Source organism: Pteropus alecto, unplaced genomic scaffold (genome assembly GCF_000325575.1).
Source record: "Pteropus alecto unplaced genomic scaffold, ASM32557v1 scaffold42, whole genome shotgun sequence".
Taxonomy (NCBI): Eukaryota; Metazoa; Chordata; class Mammalia; order Chiroptera; family Pteropodidae; genus Pteropus; species Pteropus alecto.
The window spans coordinates 12,089,071-12,109,686 of NW_006434825.1; the positions used below are offsets into that span (position 1 = coordinate 12,089,071).

General features: G+C 44.1%; 1 protein-coding gene and 2 non-coding genes across 3 annotated transcripts in view; 1 reads left to right on the forward strand and 2 right to left on the reverse strand.

Annotated features, from left to right (window-relative positions):
• Nucleotides 1-1,839: 1,839 nt before the first annotated feature.
• SLC7A6 (solute carrier family 7 member 6) overlaps nt 1,840-20,616 on the forward strand; it is a 30,336-nt gene continuing 11,559 nt past the window's right edge. Inside the window, exons 1-5 of the mRNA XM_015587696.2 lie at nt 1,840-1,938; nt 3,615-3,741; nt 9,903-10,032; nt 10,127-10,209; nt 10,854-11,409. Of these exons, the coding sequence (XP_015443182.1) occupies nt 10,890-11,409 (520 nt within the window). The 5' untranslated portion in view covers nt 1,840-1,938; nt 3,615-3,741; nt 9,903-10,032; nt 10,127-10,209; nt 10,854-10,889. The remainder of the gene's footprint in view (nt 1,939-3,614; nt 3,742-9,902; nt 10,033-10,126; nt 10,210-10,853; nt 11,410-20,616) is intronic.
• On the reverse strand, nt 14,164-14,270 carry LOC112478255. Its single transcript, XR_003045746.1, has one exon. It is a non-coding gene; the product is annotated as a U6 spliceosomal RNA (small nuclear RNA).
• LOC112478256 lies at nt 15,784-15,890 on the reverse strand. The gene has a single exon (XR_003045747.1). It is a non-coding gene; the product is annotated as a U6 spliceosomal RNA (small nuclear RNA).

The following is a 20,616-nucleotide window of genomic DNA, read 5'->3' on the forward strand; positions in this document are numbered from 1 at the left end:
AGGGATACACAGGTCCAGCTGCATCGCTGGCCTTGGTAAAAGGATGACAACATGAAAGGCAGAAAACCCTTAGGCCTTGCCCAACCTAACTCCCAGTTCTGCCGACACCCACCCACCCATTCCCTTGTGGTGTGGCCTTGCAGCCACTCACTTACACCTGAACCCGTTTCAGCTAAACTGCCACCCTTAGTTTCACAGCTGCAGAGAGGGTATGGAGTCAGAGCAGGTTTCAGGACCAGCAGACCGAGGTTCAAATCTGAGCTCCACCAGCTCCAGGCAAGTAGCCTGGGGTGTCTCCTGACCTCCCCAAATCTCAGTTTTCTCATCTGGAGAATGAGGATGAATAAATGTACCCTGCAAGGTAGCCTTGAAGGACACTGATGGTGTTGGAGAACATCTGATTTAGTGCTTAGTGCATACTGGGCTTTCAGCTGGTGGGCTGCTGTAACTGGGTGTGAGACAGCAAAGCCAGAGGTCTGGGAGCTGGAAGGTTGTATATGTGGCTATTGCAAGGACAAGTGGACTGGCTGCCATTGAGTGACACAAGTGTCCAGAGCCTCAGGGAAGGCAGGAGGAACTGATCCAGAGGGAAGAGTCAGACTCTTTAATGACTCCAAAAACATACAAACTCTCATTGACACTTAAAGAAGGTATTCCTAAGAGAGCATGAGGTCAGCTTCAGTGAGCCTTCAAGGATCATCATCTCAGGTCCATAGGAAGACGAAAAGGTTTTTAGGTAGATGGGAAATGAAGTCATTCCAATCTATTTTCGGAACACCCTCCTATCCTGTGGGGATGGGTTAGAGGGAGCCGGATATGGGTTGGGAGGCTATATTACAGCTGGGGAGAAGAAAACCATGAAATGCAGGGCCTAGTGAGCTGGAGGAGGAAGGGTCCAGGTTGCTGTCCATCTCTGGTTGGGTCACACTGGTAGGGAGCAGGGGTTTGGGTTTGGTCAGTCTGGAACCAGAAGATGTGCAGTTGTGAACACGTGTCTGGGGGGAATGAATCTATGGTCCAGAAGAGAGTCACGGCTTGAGGTGTGGGCAGAAAGCTAAGGAGGGAGGGCTTAGCTGCCCATGAGGTCAGAAGGCCTGAGAGCCCCATAGCCACTAGAAGAAAAGGAGGCCGGAGGAGATAGAGGAGCAACCAGAGAGACATAAAGAGGCAGGGAGGTGCAGTCCTCTAAGAGAGGTGTCAGCAGGATCAGGCAAGATGAGGACAGAAAAAATGTCTTCAAGCCCGAGCCCCAGGAAGGCCCGGGGTTGGCTACGGAAACCCGGCAGCGTCTGTCTATGCGGGCCTCAATGGATGTGGTCCGGAGGACAAGTCCTGGGTCTGTGTCTTTCTAGAGTCTCCAGGCAGCGGGGGGGCTGTGAACCAGGTAAGGAGGGTGTTTAGAGCTCCTTGGGTGAACTGACTTGTTGGTGCCCCTGGGTGTGGGGCGCAAGCCACGGGTCACATAGAAATGAGGTATGGGGACCTGTCACAACTGCACATCTTCTGGTTCCAGACTGACCATACCCAAACTCCTGCTCCCCACCAGTGTGACCCAGCGTCCCCGTATTTAGACCCTCAGAGGCCCAAGTGACGCTGTGCAAGGTCAGGGAGTGGCACTCCAGTTGGCAAGGGTAGCTGGGCCCAGGTCACGGCCCACGTGGGCCCCGCAGTGGCCAGCCTAGGGGCCGGCCGCCAAGTGCACGCAGAGGCCGTGGCGGCACACATGGATGTGTGAGAGCTACCAGCCGGATCTCCAGGCCGCGGCGGGCAGCACCTGAGCCCCAGAAGAGCCGCACGCGGAGGAGTGCGCCAGTCCCGACGCGGTGCGAGCTATCGCGATCCGGCGGCCGGTGACGTAGCGGGGGCGGGGCCTGAGCAGGCGCGGCCGCAGTGGCGGCGGGGCTACGGAGCATCCTGGCTGCATCTGGTCACCGTGAGGTAACGGGCCTTGGGCAGGCGCGCGGGAGCAGCATGACAGGCCACGTCCATTGGGGCCGATTTCGTCTCCACCGCAGCTGCTGCCGCCGCCGCCGCCGTCCGCGGGATGCGGGACCGGGAAAGGGCGCGGGGCGGACGGGCCGGGGCATGTGAGAGGCGCTGCGGTTGAGAGCATGCCAGAGCGCCACGCTGTGCGTGTAAGAGGGACCCCGAGCGAAAGGGTGACTGACTCCAGGAGTGTGGAAGACCCTGAGTGGAAGACTGAGCATGTTTGAAAGACTCCTCGCGCATGTATGCGTGCGTGTCTGTGAGAGAGAAACACACAGCTTGGACTAGAAAGTGGCTGTGAAACCCTGAGGCTGAGAGTGACTGTGAGTGTGCAAGACCCTGAATGTGAGGGTCTCCATGAGACTCCGTGAGAGTGAGAGAGACTGTAAGTGTGAGAGAGACTGGTGAGAGTGGCCCCGAGCAGAACACTATGAATGTGTGAGAGAGACTGAGATACTCAAGTGTGAATCTAGTGGTAAGAAAGAGGACCTGTGCGGTGTGTGAGACTCAGTGAGAAGAGGGTGCAAGACTCTGAGGTTGGGAAGGCAGGACTAGAGCTTCTTGGGGTTGCTTTAAATAATGTTGGGCTTAAGGTACTGGCCTAGTGAAGCTAGAGAAGGGGTGTTACTGTTATTAGGGCTCTTTCTAGTGTCTCCGTGTCCTGTCATCTTGTTTGATCATCTCATGTTATAAATGGACAGATATTTGTGAAACATTTTGAGACTTCTTCACTAAGCAGTAAGCAAACAGTTTGAGTACCACGTTGTGTAATAGTATAAGTAGGAATCAGTATTTATTTTAACAGATGTATCTGAGTACCTCTTGGTGATACAGTTAAAAAGAATTTGGTCTCTGCTCTTGACCGGGGAAAAAAAGCACAACCAGTGAATCTGACCCCATGGTAGCAGAATGCTGAGCCATCTGGGGCTTAGCTCTGAAAGCTGCTCCCTGATTTGAAGATCTAGAAGGAGCAGACTTTTGAAAGCCTGTGAATACTGTCTGAGATCATTTTTACTTCTCTTTGCTTGCTGTGAGGCTCTTTAGGAAACTTCCCAGGCTGCCCACATTGCTAAGGTCCCGTTGTGAGCTAATGGTGTTTTCTCCCTGACTTTCATCTCAGACTGTCTTTCACGTTCTTAGTTTGATTTTACTTTCCTGACAAATAATGTGGAAAACCACAAGCCTGATATTCTCCTGTCTTCCTCATTCCTTGTCTTGCTGTGGACATATTTTTATTGCAGCACAAAATAAATACCAGTTATGTGACTGACCTCATTGGCACTTTTTGGTACAGGAAATTTCCTAATCTCTATTCTTTATGCTTCCTGCTGTAGTCTCCAAGATGTGGGTAAGTTTCTACGAAAGTGATGGGAATCTGGGACTTGGGGAGCAAAAGCTGTCTAGACATGAATGATTTGAAATGACCAGGCTAGTTCTCTGACACATTTGGGCTGGTTGCTTCAGTTAAACCCCTGCTGTGGGTGTGATGGAACTTCTCAGTGATTGAGTGCTGCCCCTGCTGGGAATGTAAAATTTAGATTTTTTTTTTTTTTTTAAAAAAAGAAAGTATCATCCTGCTGCCCTCAAGATTCATTTTTTGATAATTTGCCTCTTACTCTTTGTTGCAGAGATTAAATGGCTAAGACAGACAAGTGGAATTAGGCCTTGGTGTGGAGACCTCATTTTCTTCTCAGTACCTGACCATTTATGATAAGGTGGCTAATGAAACTGTGATGTTAGCATTTTTCCTCACAGGTGAATATTATTGGTCTGTTCTCTGTTAGCTTTTTTGGATCTTTGTGATTTGTAAAGAGTTTTAGTTATTTGTGTACAATATGAAAATGATACTAGTAAAGAAGCTGTTTATTATATAAAGTATATGTTTATTATACTATATTTCTTTCTAAATAGTAATTGTGGTGGTTTATAATTAAAGATACTTGCAATGAGATTGTTAGAAATAAAAAACCAAAGTCATGGAAAAGACTAGATAGCAAAGCGAGGATATTTATTCACTGAGATTGGGTGCTGAATTTTATCATGAATTTCCTGGTATTCCAGGTGAAAAGACCAATGTAAAGAGTCACATAATTTTTATTTGATAGAAGTACAATAAGTTTATATTTTTTAAACTTTAAGCATTAAAAAATTGATGTATATTTATTGTGGAAAATGTATAAGACTCAGAAAAGTGAAAAAAAAAATCCTCTGTGTTTTCACCATAGTTAAGATTTTGGCAAATTTGAGAGCAAAAGGAAAGCCAATTCAGAGAGGGTGCTCTGTTAGAATTTTGTTGCATCCTCCTTCCTCACAAATATCAGTTACCTAGCTGGAAATAGTGGGTTAATTATGAACTTTTTGTATCAGTGGTTTTCATCCCATTGTTGCAGACAGTCCACCAATCTCCTTTGTGGGTACGGGATAAACAGTGCATCTCACACAATAATCAACTGCTTTTTTCACAGTGTGTGTAGGTACTATTGTGACTAATTAAAGGAAAATGAATTAAAAACCATTATTGTAGTCATAGTAGCTTTTTGTCATTGTTTTTTCTCCTTTATCACCTGTTACCCTAAGAACAAGTACTGTGACAAAATAATGGGGACCACTGTCTCACAATGGCTTCCTTGAAAGATCACTTCTCTTTAGTGAAGCCTTTGTTGCTGCCGTTCTGGGGAGCAGGTGGCTCAAGGTGTCAGACTTTCAGTAGAGTTTGTTGTATATTTTCTGTTCTAAGTATTTTCTGTCCTTGATATATTTTTATTCAATGATCACGGACTGAGTATGGATCTTGTTCTAGTTCTTATATTGGGGAGCTTACAAGCTAGTTGGGAGAGACTGAAGGCAAGTAAATGGAACAGAGTGAGGTGGCTGCTAAGGCAGAAGTATGTACTAGAAACCTTAGGGGCACAAAGAGATACATAGAGAAAGATGGCAGCCAGGAGGTTGAGGAAAAGGTGAGAGAAGAGTATTAGAGGCAGAGGGCTCAACATGTGCAAAGATGTGTTTGTGTGATAGGCTCCAGGGTTTAGAAAACTAGAACTAAGGCTCCAGGGTTTAGAAAACTACAACTAATTCAGTGTACTGGACAATGGGTGCGACCGCCTGCAGCAGGGGCTCTAGCGATAAGACCTTGTTAAGAAGATTGGAATCTACACAGTATGAGTTCAGTTAGGAATCCTGAGGGAGAATTCCTAACTGAATTCATACTAACTGAGTAGATAGTAGGGTTGATATTATCTTGTGAAACTTGAGGGGTGGAAGTCTGTCTTCCACCCCTGACCTCTCATCTCCTGCATGGAGGTAAGTCCTATTGCAGGTACAAATTTTATTTTTCTCAGAATTCACATTCCATATTCAGGTCTTCTAAGTCCTAGCTGATTTTGTCTACTTGTTTTGTTGATGACTGAGAGAAGTGTTGAAGTCTGTAACTATAATCATGGATTTGTCTGTTGAATTATCTTCTTGGTGAATTGACCTCTTTATCATTATGTAATATCCTTCTTTATCCCTAGCAATGTTTCTTATTCCGAAGTCTATTTTGTCTTATGTTAATAAAGCTACTCCACCTTTCTTTGATTAGTGTTTATGTGGTTTATTTTTTTCCCATCTTTTTACTTGTAACTTATTTATGTCTTTAAAATGGGTTTCTTATAGACCGCATATTGGGTTTTGCATTTTTAGGTAATCTATCAATGTCTGTCTTTTAATTGGTATGTTTAGATCATTAACATTTCATGTTATTAGTATGGTTGGATTAAAATCTGCCATCTTGCTAGTTGTTTTCTGTTGTCTGTTTGTTCCATATGTTCTTTTTTCTGCCTTCTTTCAGACTGAGTATTTTTTATGATCTGTTTTATCTCCACTATTCGCTTATTATTGATACCTCTTATTTTTTTCATGGTTGCCCTAGTTCTACAATGTACATCTTTAATTGATCAGAGTCTACTTCAAGTAATATTACATCATTTCACATATAAGAATCTTATGACTGACTGTATAACTGAATTCTTCTTACGTTTATGCTATTGTCATGCATTTTACTTTTACATGTGCTGTAAATGCATTGCTACTATTTTTGCTTTAGGCAATCTATTATATTCTAAAGCAATTAAAAATAAGTGAAAAAAAGTATTTTTAAAATATTTACCTTAGACTGTTTGATTTTGGCCTATAACTCTCTTGGAGGCTCTATTCTGTTTTAGTTTTTCACTTTTTCCCGTTTTGACTCTTATGGTTTTCATTTCTCTGCTGAAATTCCACATCTGTTTGTGTATCCTGCCCAACTTTCTTATTAGAACATTTCATGTATTATTAACCTACAAATAAAAGGCCAATGTGAGAAGCAACAAGCATTCGTAATCCAAAAGAATAGCACTGATTCAGGTACAGACCCAGATAGTGTTGCAATTAGGAGGTGAAGGCAAGGGGCATTTATGAGAAAGGGAAAGGCAATAAGCTAAGGAAGAAATTTCTATAGGTGCAAATAAGCTAACATAGCGGTGCTAGTTTTAAAGATCTTTAAATTTCAGCTGCTTTCTTGTTATCCTTGCAAACAATTACTTGGAGTACAGTGCTGCTTTAGGCTCAGTCCAAAGATTATTTTGCCCAGTTTTAACATTCCAAAGGTTTGAGGAGTAAGACCAGCAAGGCAGTTCCTCTGGGATGGCAGCTCCTTCTCCATGTTAAAGTGGCTCTTTTTATGTTATTTTTCAGATAATCATAGTTATTTTAAAGTCCCTGTCTGATGATTTCAATATCTGAGTCATCTCGAAGTCTCCTCCTACTTATTACTTTGCTTCTTGATAGCGGGTTGTTTTTCTTTTGTGTGTGTGTGTGCGCGTGTGTTGCTTGTAATTTGTTATTGAGTGCTGTAGTACGTGAAATAGTAGAGGCTGAGGTGCATAGTATTTTTTCTGGGAAATGCGCATGCCTCTTCTTTTGCTAGGCTGTTAGTGTGGCAGTTTGAGTCAGTTAGGAGGTGAGTCGTGTTTGGGTTGTGTTGTTGCTGTGGTTACCGTAGTTGCACCAAGGGCTTCAAATTCCTCTGGCTTTTCCTTACAGCTTAGGGTTTCATTGCTGGAAGGACAGTTTTTCCTCAGAGTTTATGTTTCACCTACCATCAGCTTTAGGTCATCTTTCTGCATCTGTGCCTCAAGGCACAGTCTACCACCGTAATCTTGTTGCTGGGTGCTTGCTAATCTGGTGGTGGGGAGTACAGGGGTTCTCTATAGTCTTGGTTCAGTCTCAGTCTTAGGCGGGCCCTGTTTCCCTTGGTCTGGGCTGTGTATGGTTCTTTCTGGAGGATCCTGCCCAGCCCCCAGGGGTAGGACACCTCTATGGGTCTGGTTCAGAATTTCCTGCCCCTCCCCCAGGCTTAAAGCGTGGTTTTATTTTTCTTTCACCTTGCCCCAGCTGCCCTGGGAGTGACAGTTTGCTGCCCTTTCCCCAAGGGTTTAAGATTTTTATTCTTTAGAGAAGGGACCAGGTAGACCTTTGTATTTTTCCCAGCTTAGTGACTGTTTTCTCCAGGCGAGCACTACTGCAAGGGTTTCTCTGGTCTCCTGCCTAGCATTTCTTATGCGCATCCACTGAAGTCTGTGAAGAAAAACCTGAGTGTCTATGGCTCTTGCTAACCCACACTTGACCTTCAGTAATTCATTAAAAATCGTACCTGAATTCTTCTTTCCTTTTCTGTGTTGGTCCCATCATTCTCTCTCTGCCATAAGTGAGCCAGAGCTTGCATCTCTCCTTGGAACCCCTTTTTTTCCTTAACTTTCAGTCTAGTTGGTTCAGTTCTCTGATGGCTTCAAGAAAAGTTATGGTTTTGTAGATTATCCAACTTTTTCTTGTTATAGGAGTCGGAATCCAGCTTTCTGCATCCTCAATGGAAGTTTGAAGTCGAGGAAATTCCATTTTATACTAGATTTTATTTTCCAGTGTATTGAGCTTACCTCTCTTGTTCCCCCTCTCTATGATATTGTGATTAAATATAATTTGGTCTTGGTCCACTGTTTCTGTCACACAGCTCCTGTAATTTCCTACATAAGAATCTTGGGGCATTTTTTGTTATAATGTTCAGTTTTCTTCCTGAAAGAGCTCCAGAGCAATAAAGGTGAAATAGATGTCTTGTTATTTATATTACAAGCCCCTTTCAACACACTCAAGTTTATGTTAATCAGGTGATTTTTGGGTTGGAACGTTCAGACCAGTCTTGACCTCTGGGGAGGGGAGAGGAACTGGAGGTTGAACCAATCACCAGTGATCAATGATTTAATCATTTGTGCCTTTTTAATTAGCCTCCGTAAAAAATCTGAAAGATCGGGGCTTGGGGAGCTTCTGGGTTGGTGAACATGTGGAGGTGCTGGGAGAGACGCATCCAGAGATAGCATGGAAACTCACATACCTCGCCCTGTGCATCTCTTCCTTCTGGCTGTTTCTGAGTTATATCTTTTTATAATAAACTGGTAATCTAGTAAGTTTTCCTGAATTCTGTGAGCTGCTCTAGCAAATTAATTGAACCTGAGGAGGGTGTATTGGAAACCTTTGATTTATAGCCAGTCAGACAGAAGCACTGGTAACAACTTAGCCTTGAGATTGGCATCTGAAATGGTGGTAGTGGGTGGTTTTGTAGGGCTGATACCTTTAATCTTTTTATAATAAACTGGTAATCTAATAAGTTTTCCTGAATTCTGTGAGCTGCTCTAGCAAATTAATTGAACCCGAGGAGGGTGTATTGGAAACCTTTGATTTATAGCCCGTCAGACAGAAGCACTGGTAACAACTTAGCCTTGAGATTGGCATCTGAAATGGTGGTAGTGGGTGGTTTTGTAGGGCTGATACCTTTACCCATGGTATCTGATGCTGTCTCCACGTAGATTGTTTCAGATCGAGTTAAATCATAGGACGCCCAGCTGGTGCGAAATTGCTTACTGTGTAGAAAACCCACATATCTGGTGTCAGAAGTCAGAAAAGTACCAGGTTGATTCCCTCTCCCACCTGCATCCCATACCCTAGCTAGGGTCCAGTGGAATAGGGGGAGGCCGGAGTGGTCACTGGGGCCAGTTTTTCTGTTTGCCTCTGTGTTGAGTTGGGTGAAAAAGGGCAACCTAAGTCTCTGCACCTGGCTCTTACGTGAGAATATAGGCTCCTCGGCTATTTCCTGGTTTTGTTTTCATGGATGCCTGGGCTCACCTGACAGACATGTGAAAACAAATATGCCCCTGTGTGCCTGCATAGGGAAACCTGAATGGCTTGGTGCCAAGAGCAAAAGGAAAAGTGGTGTCACCTTAAAGCCAGGCCTCTCCTAAGCAGAGATAGGCTGGCTCAGCTCCTCTGGGAGCTCGCTAGTGCCCCAGAGGAGCTTTCCCACTTGGGCTCAGGTCTAGACTCAGGAAGGAGACTGGGACAGGTAAGGCAGGAGTTTTGGGTGAGGCTTGTAGAGATCGGAATTTTCCCTGAGAACTACTCTAAAGTGGCCATGGTTCCCTTGCTCTGAGCTCAGTGAGGCAAAGTTCTGGCTTCTGGGAAGATACTGTAGTCATCTCATTCTTAGCCAAGGAAGGCATCTCTGTGACTTTTTATAAAGGACTGACTCTTGGGCGGGAATCAAATCAAATGACCTGCCAGATTCCTTTCTCCAGAAGATAAGTTAGGAGTAGGGGATCTGAATTCCTGACTCCTGGGGCACAGGAATTGAGGCAGGAAGAGGGCCATGCTGAGTGGAAGGTCAGGAAGTTGATTGTCTTTCTCTGACAGATTCCGGGTCCTTTGTCGGTAGATTGATGTGAAATCTAACTTCCATGAGGTTTCTGGACTGACCTGACTCTGATCCAAAGATACTATGTGTGTGTGTGTGTGTGTGTGTGTATGCGCGTGCGTGTATGCATGTGTGCGTGCATACTGTCTCTCTACAGGATGCTTCCAATGCCAGATCTGTGGATAAGAGAAACTTTAAAGCTTTGATTGGTTGTCAAGACTCTTGGGTCTTGTACTGGGAGAATCTCTTTGTAATCCCACCCATATGGTAGTGAGGGGCATGTTGAGGTAAGCAAATAAGCCAATAACAAATGAACCCTGGGTTAGGGTGCCCTCTGGATACCGTTTCTCTATATGGTCTTATGTTATTCCTTTCTTCCAGACACTTTGGAAAGAGAAAGGTGTTGAGTGGGCAAGCAGCAGTGTACAAAGTAAGGTGGATATTGTGGACACAGCAACACATGGGTGTGTATTTTCATGAAGGTCATCTTTTTGGTCTAGTCTCTGCAATAGGGATATGCCTTTGTCTCAGCATCTTCCTAGCCCATCCCACCACCTGCTCATGTTCTTTGCCAGTCTGCGAGTAGCTACAGACCTCTTCACATGTGGCTGGACACTGCAGAAGTCCCCGTTTATGTTTGGGTGGGGATGAGTGGGCAGGGTTACCTGGGTATGGATAGTGAGAAGCCTGTCTGCCTGGCTAGGGCTGGGAACCTGGTGCTGGGATGCTGGTCTTCTCTGTAGGGCAGGTTTGCAGGTTTTTAGGTGGTAAGAACAGAGCAAAAGTTACATCGCAGGGAAAATCTGTGCTGTGGATGAACCTAATGCCAGCCTACTCTGGATGTCAAGCCAGGTACCTCTTTTTGGAATTCGCCATCCTATCATGCCTGAGCTCTCCTGGTGTCTTTTTTGGGAGCAGAAGAGGTCTGTTTAACTCCATTTCCCTGAGTCCTGTGGTGGAAACAGACAGGCTCATGGTATTTAAGTCTGTGTATGAGGCATGTTGTTCCTGCACAAACAGTGTGCAGGGAAATCTGCCTGCCTTGCAAGTCTAAACCAAAGCCTCACCAGCTCCTGCCCTAGACTGACATACTTATATTCTTTGCCAGGCCACAGAAAACACAGGTGTGAAGGAACCATTTGCCATGGAAGCCAGTGAGCTGGAGAGGCCCACGTCCGCGAATCATTTCATTCCTGAGGATGGCCAACCCAGAGAAAAAAATGTCAACGTGCCACCACAGGAGACCACAGAAACTATGCAGCTGAAGAAGGAGATTTCTCTGCTGAATGGGGTCAGCCTAGTGGTGGGCAACATGATCGGTTCAGGAATTTTTGTTTCACCCAAGGGCGTGCTAGTATACACGGCCTCCTATGGGTTGTCACTGGCTGTATGGGCCGTTGGCGGGCTTTTCTCCATTGTGGGTGCCCTTTGCTATGCAGAATTGGGGACCACCATCACCAAATCTGGGGCCAGCTACGCTTATATCCTAGAAGCCTTTGGGGGCTTCATTGCCTTCATCCGCCTGTGGGCCTCTCTGCTAATTGTTGAGCCCACCAGTCAGGCCATCATTGCCATCACCTTTGCCAACTACATCATCCAGCCCTCCTTTCCCAACTGTGATCCCCCGTACCTGGCCTGCCGTCTCATCGCTGCTGCTTGCGTATGTAAGTCTGGGGGCTTAGTTGGGGAGTATGTGTGGGGGTGGGGGTTAGTTTAATAATGCTAATAGTACCTTACATTTGAACAGCATATTTTGCTTTTTGTGAGGGAAGAGAGGTGTCATACCTTTTGAAGAAGTAATTTCACCAGAGTCATTTGGTCCTGAGATAAGTAAGGGTAAAAGACGGGGGTGGGAGAAGTTTGAATCTGTTTTTGTGGCTTTTGTTGCCTCATATTCCATCCACTCTTGGCTGTCCCTGAGTTCTGTTCCCCAGTCTGTGTGACAGGATGGTGTGTGTCTTATATTTGTCTTGTCAGGTGTTTTGAATAGAGTCAACATCATTAGTTGTAACTTAACCCAGAAAAAACCTAAATGCTGAGGCCTTTATTCTTTTGCTCTAAAAAAAAAAGTTATTTTGTTTTCCAGCTTTTTATTGTAAACCAGTTTAAAGGTGTCAGTGAGGAAGTCGGCTTCTCAAGGTTGTTGGGGTCCCAAGGTGTTATCTCTTAGGTCCACAGGGCCACTCCTTCCTGCCACTTTCACTCTCCACAGCTGGTTCTAAGCAGCAGATGTTCTAAACACCAAAATGGCTTTTTCCCATTGATGTTTCAGATTTCTTTACACTGACTTTGCAAACAAGGTCTGCCTGGGGCCAGTTAGAGGAAGGTGGATGGCTTCTACCTCATGTTTGGGTTTCTGAGGGCAGAACCTAAGAGATCCCAGTGGATCCCTCTTTTTTTACTTTTTCTGTCATGAGATAGTAAGGAGGGATTCTGTGTGAAATCACTGAAAGGAAGAGAAGATTGCTGTGAATTTGCCCAGTCATGTAGAGGTAGTATTTTAGCTGAGAAGTAGCCCAGAATTCTCCGTATTTCTTAGCACTGTGCTGCCAAGGCACTTAATTATACTCTGTTCTTTCCGTATCTCTGCTTGCAAAAGTGTTGGCACTGTATGTAGTTTATCCACAGTGTTAAAAATAGACTGAGAGCACGGTGGAGTTAGCAATAAGGGATTATACAGTACACTGTGGCTCATAACTTTAAGGAATTTGTTAAAAAGAAATGTTAAAGGGCTCCCCTCCACAGATACGCCTGGGAGGAGGGAAGGTCGGTACTCAGACCGATGTAAAACTGATAGGGTTTGGCCAGGGGGACTCTGGTCTGATTGAGCTCTGTAATAAAGGGAATAACTTTCTGATTATAAAATATATTCATTAAGGAGAAAATTAACTTAGCCTCAAATCACCCTTAATTTCCCACCAAGAGATGAGCATTTTTAATAGTTCATTCCTGTCTTCATTTCTTTCTTTCATAGAATTGGCATCACACTTTGCATATAACTTTATATTCTGCTTTTTAAACTTAAGCTATAATGTATTTTCCCTGTTTTTGTGGAATGTTCTTCAAAAGAAACATTTTTTTAAAGTAGCGTGTGTCTCTTTTTTTTTCTTAATTAAAAGGTAATTGACTTTGCAGACAATTTGAAAAATGCAAAAAAAAAAAAAACAACAAACAAACCCCAAAACCAAAAAACTAAACTAAAATCACCCCATGATTTTATCTCCTGGAGAACTATTTGTTCTATTTGTGTAAAATACCTTCCAGTATTTTTTTTCTGTGCATATTTATAATTTTTAAAAAGTACCCTTGAGATCATACTCTTTGTGGCTTGTATATGGCTTTTAAAATTTTTCGTTATTTAATCCCTTCATCAAATATTCTTAGAAAACGTGGTTTGGGGACATGTAAGTAGTTCCTGAAAGTGTGGTACAGTGGTTAAGATCACAGGCTCTTGTACCAGACTGGGTTTGTTTCTGGCTTTTCCATCAAGTAGCTGCAGACCTTGGAGGGGTTAGTTGGCTGTTGCCTTTTTTTTCTCACTTGTGAAATGGAAATATTGATTGTACCTATCTGAAGAGATTGTTGTGAGGGATAAATGAATCAGTACATATATAGTACATCTCTGCCTGGCACATACTAAGTGTTCTAGAATGTTATTATAAATAATGCTGTGGGGATCTTTGTATATAAATCATTTTCAGATTGTTGCATATTTTCATAGGATAGAATTATATAAGAGAAACCCCCAAGTCTATAGAAATAAACTGTTTCGAGGTTCTTCATGTTTTACCCAGTTGCTTTCTAGAAGGTTTTGTGAGTTTGTACTCTTTTTTGAGCACCTGAGAGTGCCTGTGCATTGGTCCTGAGATAGCCTTAGGATGAATTCCAAGAATAACCTTTATGATTTCTACTGTTGTTTTTGTGCTTAGGAAGCCCATCCCCACCCCAGGAACACATCTTTTGATTGGAGGAGAGACCTCATCTCCTAGAAGTGCAGTCGTGGTATCTCATAGCTTTTTTCATTCAAATGTACTTTTACCCAGATTTCTCAGAATCTGAATTCCTGCAAGCCCCATGTCCCAGAAGCGTAGCCTTTTCCATAATGCAGGCCTGAGGACAGGAACTTGTCAGAGGTGGGGCCAAAACATAAAACCTTATCCCATCCTAACCGACTAGGCTTTAGGGTTCAGCTTAATTCTCTTCTTGGAACTGAGGGTGTACAATCAGGCTGATGGATCATCCAGCAAAACTATGATGTGCTGGAGAGAGTCTACTTGGGCAGGAGTGGCGATGAGACTGGCCTAGGCTCAAGAAACAAATTGGAAGAAACCAGTTATGTCATAATTAGGGAAATAACGAAGATCTACACTGAATCCAGGGTGAGATTTGGGTAGGATACTCTCTCTTTTTTTTTTTTTTTTAATATGGAAGGCTTCATGAATTTGCGTGTTATCCTTGTGCAGGGGCCATGCTAATCTTTTCTGTATTGTTCCAATTTTAGTATATGTGCTGTTGAAGCGAGTACATTAAATTAGTGTTGAAACTGAGACATGAGAGGAGTCTAGGTTGTTGGTTGGGAGACTGCCTAAAGAAGTTTTAACCATGACAGGCTATACAGTTAATGTTCCATTCTAGAAATAACGGTCCAGGCGGTCTTCATATAAACAACTCTAGGGTAGAGCCGCAAGCTGGTGGCCCATGGGCCAGACTTGGCTCACAGATGTATTGTTGGGCTTACACAGTGTTCTCAACAATTTTGACTTACCAACATTTGAAAATCAGGACTTACCCTTTCTCTTGAAAAATCAAAATTTCTGGCAACTTTGGACCCAAATTCCTGCCTGACACAATCAGCTGTGTTTGAGTAGTGATTGCTTCCTTTACATGGAGCATATAGCTTCCAGTTCATTGCAGCCCTCCATTCCCTCCTGTTTTATACCCAGACATTCTTGGCATTACTTATTGCTCATTTGTATTACCTTCTTGGTCCCTGAAGACATTGCTGTTTCAGATGCTGGCTTTCCAGCAGCCCTCCACCCCCACTACTAAGTTACTCTTGGCAAGGAGATACAAGCAGCTTTCTTTTGGATTTTAGGCTATCTTAATTACTCATTTTCTTAGAGCAGTGGTTCTCATTGGCTGTTGCCTTTTTTTTCTCACTTGTGAAATGGAAATATTGATTGTACCTATCTGAAGAGATTGTTGTGAGGGATAAATGAATCAGTACATATATAGTACATCTCTGCCTGGCACATACTAAGTGTTCTAGAATGTTATTATAAATAATGCTGTGGGGATCTTTGTATATAAATCATTTTCAGATTGTTGCATATTTTCATAGGATAGAATTATATAAGAGAAACCCCCAAGTCTATAGAAATAAACTGTTTCGAGGTTCTTCATGTTTTACCCAGTTGCTTTCTAGAAGGTTTTGTGAGTTTGTACTCTTTTTTGAGCACCTGAGAGTGCCTGTGCATTGGTCCTGAGATAGCCTTAGGATGAATTCCAAGAATAACCTTTATGATTTCTACTGTTGTTTTTGTGCTTAGGAAGCCCATCCCCACCCCAGGAACACATCTTTTGATTGGAGGAGAGACCTCATCTCCTAGAAGTGCAGTCGTGGTATCTCATAGCTTTTTTCATTCAAATGTACTTTTACCCAGATTTCTCAGAATCTGAATTCCTGCAAGCCCCATGTCCCAGAAGCGTAGCCTTTTCCATAATGCAGGCCTGAGGACAGGAACTTGTCAGAGGTGGGGCCAAAACATAAAACCTTATCCCATCCTAACCGACTAGGCTTTAGGGTTCAGCTTAATTCTCTTCTTGGAACTGAGGGTGTACAATCAGGCTGATGGATCATCCAGCAAAACTATGATGTGCTGGAGAGAGTCTACTTGGGCAGGAGTGGCGATGAGACTGGCCTAGGCTCAAGAAACAAATTGGAAGAAACCAGTTATGTCATAATTAGGGAAATAACGAAGATCTACACTGAATCCAGGGTGAGATTTGGGTAGGATACTCTTCTCTTTTTTTTTTTTTTTAATATGGAAGGCTTCATGAATTTGCGTGTTATCCTTGTGCAGGGGCCATGCTAATCTTTTCTGTATTGTTCCAATTTTAGTATATGTGCTGTTGAAGCGAGTACATTAAATTAGTGTTGAAACTGAGACATGAGAGGAGTCTAGGTTGTTGGTTGGGAGACTGCCTAAAGAAGTTTTAACCATGACAGGCTATACAGTTAATGTTCCATTCTAGAAATAACGGTCCAGGCGGTCTTCATATAAACAACTCTAGGGTAGAGCCGCAAGCTGGTGGCCCATGGGCCAGACTTGGCTCACAGATGTATTGTTGGGCTTACACAGTGTTCTCAACAATTTTGACTTACCAACATTTGAAAATCAGGACTTACCCTTTCTCTTGAAAAATCAAAATTTCTGGCAACTTTGGACCCAAATTCCTGCCTGACACAATCAGCTGTGTTTGAGTAGTGATTGCTTCCTTTACATGGAGCATATAGCTTCCAGTTCATTGCAGCCCTCCATTCCCTCCTGTTTTATACCCAGACATTCTTGGCATTACTTATTGCTCATTTGTATTACCTTCTTGGTCCCTGAAGACATTGCTGTTTCAGATGCTGGCTTTCCAGCAGCCCTCCACCCCCACTACTAAGTTACTCTTGGCAAGGAGATACAAGCAGCTTTCTTTTGGATTTTAGGCTATCTTAATTACTCATTTTCTTAGAGCAGTGGTTCTCAACTGGAGTTGAACCATTTAGCAAGGTCTGGAGTCATTTTTGGTCATCACAGCTTTTGGGAGGGTGTGCTACTGACATCTAATGGGTAGAGGCCAGGGGTGCTGCTGAACATCCTGTAACACACAGCACAGCCTTGTACAGCAAAGGCTTACCAGCCCCCAAATATCAGTAGATCTGAGGTTGAGAAACTCGTCCTAAAGGTGCATTCTGCTCTTATGCGTTCTGGGGTCTTAGACTCTTGAGGTGGGGCCTCAGGTTGCCGACTGAACTCATTATGCATAGGGGCTCTTATTCACTTATGAGATTGTGAGCAGAAATGGCAGTTATTGAGGTACATAGGTCCCCTCTCTGGCCAGGTGCCCAGCATTGTAAGAGAACGACTGCAGAAGTGTATGTTTCTGGCTTAGATGTTGTCGGTCCATTTTTCTTTGTTGGATCCTGACTGTTATGTAACCTCACACACATCACTGGTGATTATTTGCCATGAAGATTTCAACATGGGAGTCAGTTCAGCACTGACACAGTGGTATCGAAGCAGAGGCCTGCTAACGCCTGAGACTCCATTGCCCCTTAGAGTTTGCTCAGTGAGGCTAGCAGTGAGGAGGAAGAGGAAAGGGAGGAATACTGCCAAGCGTGAGACTGGAGTGAAGAAACACTGGATGGTTTCTGAATAGCTTTCTATTGTCCCTTGCTGCCTTGAACTTGGGCCTGGGCAGAGGTCTGAGTAGAAAGGATTCTTCTCTATTTTGGTCAGTCATTGATGTGGACAGATGGCTTTCATGTTCTGACGGTGACAGGCCAAAGGAGAACTGGATCTTGACCACAGTTGCTCAAAGATCCTGTGCTCTAACCCTATATAAAGTTTGAATATTTTGATACTAAGACTAAATGTGTATATTTGTATAATTAAAAACAAGGAGGCTTTTAAAAAAGGCATGTACATTACATATTCGTACACATCCTAAGAGGTAGATCCTGATCATGGGATTTCCATTTGGAAGTGTTTTTCTCCCCTGGACTGTTGTAGAACATTTCTCTCTTAATAGACTTGTAGATGATTTTTTTCCCCCGATTTTTTTCATTTCCCACCTTGTAGCTATTTTTTGTTGTTATTAAGGATTACGCTTCTCTGTCTTTGAATGCTTCTTAGCAACACCTGTTTGTGGGAGGAATTGGAAGGGTTCCTGCTCCTCCCTGTTTCCTGTAGGAGGAGAGAGCTGTGACTGTCAGCATGACTGGGACTACAGCTTCAGATCATCAGGCCAGCTCCTCATCAGAGAGTATGAGAGGTGCAAGTCTGTCTGAGGGCGCACGTATTATTACGGATTTGTTTATGTTTTAAACAACTGAAAACCATAAGTAGCATAGCTCAAACATATTGAAATTGATTTCTCTCTCATAATAAAAGTAGGCAGTGCGAGGCTTGTAAGATGACATCATAATTCTTCAGGGGGCCAGGTTCTTTCCTTCTGCCCTACTATTCTGCCATCCTCAGCATGTGACTCTTAGCCGGTGGTTCAAGAGTGTTAATCAGGCTCTAGCTGTCAGGTCTGCATTGTAGACAGGAAGGATAAAGAAAGGTACACCCCATCCTTCAAAGATACTTCTTGAGGTCTTATTCATTTAAAACTTTGCTTACATCTCTGGGGCAAGAACCTAGTTACCTGGCCATACCTGCCTGCAAGAGAGGCTGGGAAATGTAAACTTTATTTTGGCAGCCATGACTCCAGCTACAATTTTTATTACTAAGGAAAAATGGAAGATAACTAGCAGTCTTTGCCACAGAGAGACTTGGGGATTTGTTGTTCCTGCTTTGGGTTTGGGTCTGCTATTTAAGTACTTTCTCAGCAACAAACCCCCAGAGAGCTTTGAAGACCCTCATATGAGTCCCACACTCACTGGTGCAGGCTTTCTAGCAAGGAAATGAGATCAGGAGAAGAGGGAAGGCTTGGATGTTCTCGTTGTGGTCGTTGAATCCAGCCCTGCTTTCTTCTGTTTGAGCTCTGATACTCATTGGTGCTAGTTGGGGATGGAAGTCCTGGGGGGCATAGAGGAGTGGGATCAGATGATGAAATTTTGTTTCTGAATTAGAATCTGGAATACTTTCTGATGACTTCTGCTTGGTAGACGGTTTTCAGAGCTCTCTTCACTCTGGCAGGGCTGAGAGTTGGGTAAAACAAGCAAGGCACTTGGGGCCAGCATTTCAGAATGATTTGCCCAGTGGCTCTGACAGTGAGGCCTCCTTAACTTTCATGCCCTAGGCAGCTTACTCAACCCCACCCTACTCCCGACCCTGCTCTCTGACTGCACGTTAATTAAGTATTTTTATTTCTATGTGCAGGGTAAATAAGTCAATGTATAAAAGGGTATATAATGGAAAAAGTCTCCCTCCCTCTCCAAGTTTTAGTCTTCCTACCCAGAGGCAACCCATGTGACCAGGCTCTTTTGTACCCTGCCAGCTGGTCTTTCAGAAGGGGCTTTGCAGGGACTTCCATGAGGTGCCACCTTCACTCATTCCTTCAACACTAGGCATTGAATTTCCACCGTGTGCAGAGAGTACCCAGCCACGGGGGAAATTCGTAGCAGGGAAGGAGAAGGAGCAGAAGCAAGGGGGAGTGCCTGTCAGTCAGGCCGAGGGTTCTGCCAGCCTCTCTCCTCCATCTCATGGCCACATCTTGGTGCTACAAACCGGGAGCACAGTGAGCACAGCAAGGACATTGTGAGATAGTTTCTTTTTCTGTGTGTAGATCCATCTTTCTCTCTCTCTTTTTTTGTTCCCTTCTCTCTGTCTCCGCCCCCTTGTCTCTGTCTCTCCTGTCTTCTGTGTATTTCTGTGTCTTTCTGTCAGTAATTTTCTCACAAACTGTATACCTTCTCACTTCTTTTTTTCTGTAGTACTGCTTCCTTCCTCTGCTTTCCTGTTTTCGTTCCTCTGTTACAGAGGTTTGCATGTGACTTTGACTCGCTGTGGCCCTTACTCTGCTGCTGTTAGATACATTCAGTCTCTCATTACTCACACTCCATGTTCCTGGCAGAGACGGTCGAATAGGCTCAGCTTGGGTCCAGTGTCTGGCTTGATCAACCATGATAGAAGAGGGGGAGCAATTCTCAAGAAGGGGCCCGGCAGGTAGGCAGGCACCTCAAAATATGCTTACTGTGTTGCACAGGGGTCTGTGGATTACTGGTGGCTATTAACTAGGTAATCCTTGTGTTAGCCGACCTAGACTTAGTTAGCCCCACATAGCAAACTGATTAGTAAGGTAGGTCTCTGGGAAAATCTGTCAGCAGCATGCATTCCTTTGGTCTTCTCCTCTTTGCCTTGGCCATTGCCCCCACCCTCCAGCCCCCACCTCATATGACTGAGTAGTAAGTGCCTATGGCATTTGCCGGAGTACTGAGTGAAAGCTCTTAAAGTATTTTTGGTGCTGTTCAGCCCCCCATGTTTATTTCCACAGGCTGGCCCTAGGCTTTTCTTCTCCACTTGTGTCAGGGGAATGTCTAACTTTCTGACAGTTGACTTGCTCCAGGGAATTTGTGGTTAAGTGAGAGTCATCACCATCTTGATTCTCGCTAGGGTTCATTAGTTCCCCTTTTTGCTTGGCAATAAGCTTAAAACAATATGCTTTGTTTCCCCCTAATAATTTGTGATCCCCTTGGGGAAGCACCACCCCAGTGTCTGAGGGAGAAACCTCATGAGACAGATGTCCATATGACCGTAGCATGAGATACTCAGCTGTGCTGTGAAGGAGGAATGCCATAGGGTTAAGGTGGGAGAGAGCTCAGTGAGCCAGCTGGCTAGTCTGTTTGGGGAAGGTTTTACAGAGGAAGTGGAGTAGAGGGAGACCTTGAAAGTAGGAGTTGCTGTTGGCTATGGCAGGAGGAGGAAGGGAGGACATTTCTCTTCTGTGTATAACTGGGGCCAGTAGAATAGAGTACAAAATGGGTAGGAGTGAGTGAGTAGAAGTGGTCTGGAGGATAAGTCCAAAATATTTCATAATAACTTTTGAGGTTCACGTAAAAGTTCAATTTTTGGAGGATGGGGCAGTAATTAGAGGTGCCACTGTGGAGCCCCTTGTGTATTGTTCATGTACCTTCCCTGTGGATCAGGTCAGTTCAG